The 8,570-nt window shown below is 39.4% G+C and overlaps 1 protein-coding gene across 1 annotated transcript; it reads right to left on the bottom strand.

Annotated features, from left to right (window-relative positions):
• Positions 1-333: 333 nt before the first annotated feature.
• LOC115737449 (T-complex protein 1 subunit zeta 1) lies at positions 334-7,822 on the bottom strand. Its single transcript, XM_030669605.2, has 15 exons — positions 7,554-7,822; positions 7,395-7,458; positions 6,493-6,628; positions 5,736-5,887; positions 5,618-5,665; positions 5,402-5,494; positions 4,406-4,512; positions 3,525-3,639; positions 3,310-3,396; positions 2,146-2,350; positions 1,915-2,009; positions 1,379-1,447; positions 1,118-1,225; positions 904-1,022; positions 334-596 (listed from the first exon to the last, which is right to left on the bottom strand). Exons 1-15 carry the CDS (start codon positions 7,685-7,687, stop codon positions 521-523), a joined length of 1,608 nt encoding a protein of 535 aa, XP_030525465.1. The 5' UTR covers positions 7,688-7,822; the 3' UTR covers positions 334-520.
• Positions 7,823-8,570: the final 748 nt, after the last annotated feature.

Genomic DNA, 8,570 nt, shown 5'->3' with positions numbered 1-8,570 from the left:
CCCCCAGTTATAAGACGATTTTCCCACGCAACACGCGTATACTCTCTTGGTTTAAAGGGCATTTTCTGTAAACTTAGAAGGATAATATGAATAAAGGAGGTCAGCACTGGGGATAAGCTTCAACAGTTAGGTCGACCACAGTAATGCAGATCAAAACCCGTATTGAATAACTACGGTCTCCCAATCCGTACGTCCAGCAAAAATAAAACACCATAAAACTAATTGCTGCAGAAGAAATTAATTCAGACACCAAAATAAGGCATTACAAGAACAAAACGAGGTTTCAACCCAAAAAAAAAAAAAAAAACAAAACGCAGAAAAGGGCACACCCCAGAAGGCAAAACTCATATAACATGCGAATCAAATAGCTCTAGTACGGGTGCCAACCACCGCTTGTTGGCTCCATTCCAGGAACTTAATCTCATCTGGGGCCTCCTTTACTTCAGACCTAAGGACTCCACACAGTAAATTTCTCGAGCCTCAGAAAGTATTCACCAAAAAACACAGTTATGAAAACCCCCTAAGAAGGTTTCCGCATGTTACGGCCAGCGCGGATCACTTCATCCACCAATAGTAACTGGGATGCAATGACAGGCCTGAAAAGACAATTTCACATGTAATTAGCATAAAAGGAAAATCATTGAGCGACCACTTCCCCACAGTAAAACCACAGCATATATGAACACACATGATAAATTAATTTTCGCTTGCATTTCTTGTCGTTGTTACATTAAAGTCGGGTGTGGAACCAAGACAATCCCAGAGCTAGTTTCTTCACATGAAGGTTGCTAGTTACTCAAAATTCTATTTGGTTGTTCATTCAACTGATTCAATACTAGAAAACACATTTCCATGGGAAAGATGTTAAGCAAAATACTTTTATTAGGATAAATGTCAATGTACCCTGAGTTTACAATCTGGCGCTTCACAGAGTAATTGTCGAAGATACCCTCCATCTGGGGATCAATAGGTTCCCCTGTGTGCTGATTTAGGCCAACGATATTCCCCCTGTCATGCTCGCCCTAAAGAACCACCAAAGAAGAACACAAAGCTAACTATTCAGATCATTCCATATTCCCTATGCTGTGAACTAAAATTTCCACAGCAAGCAGCATACCGTCAGAGAAATGATCACATCCTGAGTATCAAGCCCAGAATTCTCGGCAAGGGTCTTCGGCACCACCAGCAGGGCATTAGCAAACGCTTCAACACCAAGCTGGGCACGCTGTTAAAATTCATAAGCAGCAAATACTTATAGAAACAGATGACAACAAACTTCAAACTGAACTAGACAGTGATGTGGCTTTCTTGTTTTTCCATTCCACAGGCACAAATATTAACAGAGTCTATGTGAATTTGGATGGCAACAATTATATACCCCTTGGACAGTTTTCTTCACTTCATTCATCAAGAATTGTCTGGCTGCCACTTCAAAAGCTCCAGCCCCCTGAACCCAAAATATTTAAATCAGCAATCCATGTTGTCAAATAAACCCTTATAGACAAAGGTAGCTCCAGAATGAGCTCAATCAGGATAAAAGTAAGCAGCTTTAGAAAATAGACTTCGAGTCTTCCCATCGGAATTACTCGACAATTGGATGTCATGTATCTTTATTGAGAATGCACAATTATAAAATAAAACAGATCTGTTACATGGCTATAGAACTAGAAGCAACCAATAGATCCCACAAATTTCACACTTGAGATGCTCTCCAACACTTCACAATGCACAACCCGGTATTGTCAAACACCTTGATTAATCGGAATTACTCCAACAAAAGTGCCATTTCCTCTTCTTCTACATTTATCTTTCCTTTCGAAGAATGAAAACGTCATCCATCAAACAGAAAAGGATGATGTTCCTCCTTGATAACTAGACCCTTGCCAGACGGGGCAATTTGGAAAAGGCACTTACCAGTACCACAGCCTCATCTTCAATAGTATTTTTGACAGCTCTCAGACCATCGCGAACAGCATCCTTAATTTGAGCAATTGTGTGGTCATTAGGTCCTGGAATATGAACAAATAGATGAGTATTCATAGATATTCTTAAAACCCCCAATGCACAAATCAGACAAACAATAAGAGGCGAGACACAAAACAAATAGTCTGAAAGAGTCCAAAGTTTATAAGCTTTGTCTAGTACCTTTTATCAAAATTGTGCAAGAATGTGGATTCTTCACATTTTCCACAAATGTGTACTTCTCTTCTCCAAGGATATGCTCATAGACAAGTCCAGCCCAACCAAGGCAATCAGGAGTAATATCATCAACAGAGTTGACGGCCTCACCACCACAAGCTAAGACCAAGCGTTCCATATTTCTCCTCTTCGCTCTCCGAAGAGCAACAATCTACACAACTACAAATTGTCAAAATGGTGGGACATAGTACAAAAGAACAATCAACCAGATCTGACAGAGCATCTCGATTGAAACTCAACAATATCAACGTTGAAGAGTAGCAAGTACAATAATTCAGAATGGTTTAGGGTGATTCTCATTTAAAATGAATGCTGCGTCAATGCAGCAAAATAATCACTTTATTACACTTCCTTTTCCCAAACTAACCCAACAATTAGAAAACCATTCCCGAAGATACTGCTCTCTGAGACGAAATCTCTACCCTAGCCATTTCGCACCGCACAAAATTGGAAAACTGGACAATGCCTAATCTCAAAGAAAATGTTGCTAAACATGCACTTATTGAGGAGGTGTAAAAACAATTTGCTAACATGCACATAAGGTAACTGGAGATACGAAGGACAGAACAATATTACAAAAAGTACCACTTGCCAAACAAGATAGAAGTAGCAAGTTGTCACGTCTTTTCAACAGCAACGACTGCGGAACATGGCCAAGACAGGTGTTTGCAACAATTTTGTGCAAGCTATTCTTTTTTACGAACTCGAAATTTGAGCATATGCCCATTTTGGTCTGTTAGTTGCCCCCGTCTTGCATAAGTTACCCAAGAAATTACTCAAATCACTAGATAATCACATCCGAACATAATTGCAAACTAACCAAGTAAGATGGGAACACCATGACAAAGTTCCCCACTATCAAAACCCAAACTGTAAAGGAACATAAAACCAAACAGAACACAGCAAAAAAAGGCAGGATGTCAGTTTGGCATCTTATTAACTGAACTACCATGTTTCATTTTTCCAAGTATGTTAATCATTTATAGAATAGAGTGGATAGAAGCTTAAAGCCATACAATTCAAAAAATTGATCAAAAGAAAGCGCAATACTGTTGACCAAGATCATTGATACGTCAGAGGAGAAAAACTACAGATTCGTCCTAGACCTACCCCTGCTCTTGCAAGAAGATCGAGCGATGGTGGGTCTATCCCCTTTTGATTGATGACAACAAAATTATTGTCATTGCCTGAGCAAACCTGAAAAGGGTCAGAAATAGGAACATTGATATAAGACTGGACAAATGCCGAAGTATATGACACTTGTTTACACTAAATGAAGTATGTGCCAATTAGATTGTCATAAAGGCAGGTTATTCAATCTCAACCTTGTTCTTAAGTTCAATAATCTTTTGAACTCTCTCATCAACTTGACGCCTTTCCGCAGCAACCATTGCCTCTCTCTGCTCAGCATTTGAGTAGAAAAAACCTGCATTTATTTCACTGAAAGAATATATGATTAGTCTACTATCCCCCAAAAAGACCCTACAAGATGCTATTTTATGCTCCAAAGAGACTGCAGAGCAACCCGCTCCTTGGGAATCACTATATCACAATTTCAGAAGTAGATTTAGCAAAAATTTGGAAAACAAATCTTAGACTACGCGTTTTCAGCACTCTATTTTCAGGTAAAAGCTTAGCCAAAATCTTTTTACAATAAACAAGTCACTGCACGGCATATCTACTTCTTTAATCAAAATATTTACAACTATTGCTTTTTACCAACCAAAACACCTAGACAACTACATGCGAGAACTGAAAACCACAAACAAAAGGCAAAAAATACAGTTCTTCATGCTTTCAGATCACATAAATTAACAGAATAATACAGCAAACAAATAACCAACACACCCAATGCATTCAGTGTAGGAATGTAATCTACAAGGGGATCAACAACGTCAAATACTCTCAACAATAATATAGCAATGACCATCTTCCACATAGAGACAGACCTATTTCAAAAAATGTAGAAAACAGGAAGAAAGCAAATATACGAGACATACTTCATGTTTTTAGTAGCTCTCATTCATGCCATGACATTGCCACCAATCTGTTTATAAGCACACATATAGTCCAGCAAACAACCGTACAAAATCATTTAGACAGTTAAAAAATCACGTTTGGCATGTGAAAGTGGAGGCAAAGGGGAAACATGCATTTTAGAGCACCAATAAATCATGCTTATCTCTACAGAACAACAGATCTGTACCTTTTCTCATACTCCAAGGAGACATTGCATGTCAAGATATAACAGTTCTCTGCTCGTCTCTTCATATCAGGATGTCTCGAACCATGATCAAGGACAAGACCCTCAACCTGGATGACAAGGATCAGTATAGTCAGCACACATTTTATTGCGATAAGACAAAAATGGCATTGGCAAAGCTGCAGGTACTGGACCAATTCTCTTTCTTTTTGTGGCTTTCTCTAAGGAATGTAAAAGACACTATACCCGAAAAGGAAACATCATAATATTTTTCTTCACCAAGGTAATGCAACTTCCTCTCAAATTCGTACCTAAGAGAAATGCTTAGTAAATTGGAAGCGACAGAGATCACTATGAGGACAACAAAGGGACCTATTTCATTCTAGATAATCTTTATATTGAGTTGCTTCTAATGAATGAAGAAATAAAGGAGTCAATATTTGCCGTTCACTACCTACATGAGGGGTTCCTATCTCTTTCGTGATCATGGGCTCAACACAACACACACAATCATATAGTCCAGACTTCAAACTCCATGCATCAAAAGAAATAAAATAATCAAGCTGTAGTACAGTTAGAGAAAGGCAAAGGGAAAATATTCTCAACGTCTTTGTAATCATATCATTTCTCCATTGTACAATCTAGAGGACAGCTCCCAGTCATTTTTCTCTTTAGCGCTATTAATTCAAAATGCTTTGTGCTTGGACTGTTTTCCAGGAGTACCTATTTTCCAACTTTCTAATTTTCAAAGGTAACAATCCACGCTAGAGGTTACCTGAATCAGTCAAGCATTTGCACAATTCGGCCCAAAAACACATCATCTCAGGACAGGAAAAGAGAAAACGGATACCAGAGATTTCAAAAATTCAACGAAAAATGGGGAGGCAATGACAAGGCATATATTTTTATTCATTTGATAAGAGGTAGATCTTTTAAAGTGGCCAGTATAATCACGGAGACACATATATTCATGGCCACAACTAAGAAAGACCATCATACCAAGCGTGTATCGACATCAAACTTGTGGCGCATATGCATAATCTCCACCATAAAAAGGTCAATGGCTTCCTCAGGTTTTCTGATGCAGAGCACCTGTCATGTCATATCCAATTATATCACCATATGAATAACAAAACTTCTAAGCAGGTTATGGCAAGGGCCTATAAAATTATGCCCATGAATTAGCCCATCTGCCGCCTCAATAGTAGCACTCACCGCATTAACAACTATATCTGTCAATTGATCAGCCAGTGCCTCGTACAGCTGTCCAAGAAAACATGTCAGTAAGTACATAAATAACTCGCTCACAGAATAGTAGCGATATCAAAGGTACCTTTGTTCTTAGGGTTGTTCTGGCAACCATCTTAAGAATTTCTTTGTCAGGTTCTTCGCCCATTACAACAGGAGTCTTGAACTTCTCAAGAAACTGGAGGGTTGCTCTTTTCGCAATCTCAAACCCATCAACCAGAACACGTGGATGCATGCCTAAAACAAATAAAAGCTGACAATGAAGGTTCTCCTCAAGCACAAATGGAGGCCAGTTTCCAAAAGTTCTAGCTTTTCTTCAGTGACAACTTTTAACTCAAAAACGACTGAATCAAATTGAGAGGCAAACAATGACTTTACTATGCAATTGAAAGAGAAATGAATCTAGGTATTTCCCAGTAAAATTATTCGCTTCTGGATACTCTGCCTGCCAACATTATACATACTTCAATTCCACTATATGATGAAGACTCCTCATCTTAGGGCACATGGACTCCAAATAGGACAACGATAGAACAGCACTCATTCTTCCAATGCATCACAGCCTTCAAATCATGGGCTTGTTCAAATAGGACAACAAAAGTAGGTTGGAGAAAATGAGGCTACTGTAGCCTCCCTTAGGGTAAGATAATATGCAGCATGACTTTTGGGATACAATAATGAGGAATTAACCCACCGGTTGAGCCTTAAAAAAGGTATGATACGTTTAGAAATGCAAGGTCAGAATGTCATAGGGGCAACAGAGGATGGATAAGGATATAAGACTTCAGCATGCAATAGAAACGAGAGATTGTGCTACTGAGTTGGGCAAATTGACAACATACCTTCATCAATACACCGCTCAGATTGTTTCATAAGCTCGCCAATGAAGAGGACTGTGGATGTTGTTCCGTCACCGCTAATGTCGTCTTGCGCAACAGCAGTCCTTGCAATCATAATTGCGGTTGGGTTTTGAATTTGCTGCAGCAATTGGTAAAATATCAACTAGTGCTACCAAAAGTTGTTCCATATACAAACTTTCACATGATTTACTGTAGTAAAATGATCAATATAATGTGCCATCTCTGAAGATATATCTTACTAATCTATCAAACAAAACTATAGCAAAAATCTGTGTAAAAGCTAATCCAATAACAGACGGTAATCTACCATCAAAAGCAAAAATTACCACCCACTAATTACGAAACATCTAGAATGACAAGTTTACTTTGCAGGCATTTTTCATTGCCAAAACAGCAAGAAGTTTTGAATGAAAGACAATCCAACCACCCAGGAAGTGCAGGCAAAACTTTTATTTAATTGCTGAAACTCAATATGATCAATGAATCACAAAAAGTCTTAACACATTGCATTTCCTATCAAGATGTTGTCTTCCTTGTGTATCGTGCTTACCTAGAGCCGCACCAAATTCATGAGAAAGCTAATAGACCCGACAATAGTCTCAGACTCCTCTAATATTGGCGAAACATAGAACTACAAATTGACCATCCATTTTACATAAGCAACTCCGAGTCCACGGGCAACAATAGCAGAAGTCGAACATAAGGGAAGATTTAGTATCCCAAAGAACTGAAATGAAAACTGCCATGATTCACTTCCAATTAGATCATCGTAGTTTCAAAATGCTAGACGGTACCCAGCCGAACTCGAGCACCAAAACAAACGACATAGTAGTAACAAGCAAACAAAACAGGTCAGTCCATCACAGAGCACAAGAAACGCCTACCATTTCCTTCAGGAGAGTGTTCCCATCCTTAGTGAGCTTAATGTCCCCAGCTCCACCAACAAGCCTGAAGTTAGCCCGACCAAATCAGCAACGACACGCACCAAAACGTAACCGAACAAGAAAAACAGAAATGAAAAGGTCGCGATCCGAAACACTCACATTTTGATGGTGCCTTTAGGTCCGAGGTTGGTCTTGAGGACGTCCTGCAGGCCCTTCGCGGCGTTGATGTTCATGTGGAGCGCCGCGGACTTGTTGAGAACCTCCGCATTCGGATTCAGCACCCGCAGAGACATCTTGCGCAGCCGGGGAGAGAGGAAACCGTCGATGAATCTAGGGAGCGTACCGCGTAGTGCAGGCTAGAGAGAGAGAGAGAGAGAGTGAAGAAGCTCTTCGACGAACTAGAAAGTAGCAGGCGTTAGGGCTTTCTGGAGAAAGGTCTCCGGGAGTTTAAGCGCGATACCGAACGACGTCGTTGAGATGGCCCGGAGGTAGTATCCTCTGCCCGGTCGGGCCGGAAAATGAAGCGGCCTTTCAGCATGCGTTTTCCACGCTTCAGTTTATTATTTTGCTCCAAATATGTATATCAGTATTATTACTAATCGAGATATACATGAGATCTATCACAAAGAAAGAAAGACATAACGAGCTGATGCGAAGGAACATTTCAACTGATTAGTATTACTGCTGGTATACATTGCTAAGGACTTATGGCACGTCAAATCAGTTAGGTCGTTGCAAAGTATATCTAATTTGATTAATTTGAGAATAGTAAGCTCGTTATCGTTTTGATAAATGATAAGAGCCAGTGAAGGAATTCAAGCCATTTGTGGCTTTGGTCGGCTTCTAATAGTGAAGGACTCGGAATGAACGTAATTATACATCAAACATGGAAAAGTATTGCTCGACCACACGAGCTAGCATCAACAATTAAATCAGGTGAAAATTACCAAAAAATTCCTAAACCAATTGCCATTATGTTAATTTAGTCCTAAACATTTTTTTTTTGCCAATTCAATCCTAAATATTTTCGATTTGTACTAATTTAGTTCTTCGGACTAATTTTGGCGGGAAATAATTGATGTGGCGCAACCAACGTTGACGTGCCGTGACCGGCAATGACGTGGCCAATTTTTAATAATATTTTCAATTTTCTTTTCTTTTTTTTCCTCCTCTTCT

Source organism: Rhodamnia argentea, chromosome 2 (genome assembly GCF_020921035.1).
Source record: "Rhodamnia argentea isolate NSW1041297 chromosome 2, ASM2092103v1, whole genome shotgun sequence".
NCBI classification, from domain to species: Eukaryota; Viridiplantae; Streptophyta; class Magnoliopsida; order Myrtales; family Myrtaceae; genus Rhodamnia; species Rhodamnia argentea.
This window is presented reverse-complemented; position numbering and strand designations above follow the sequence as displayed.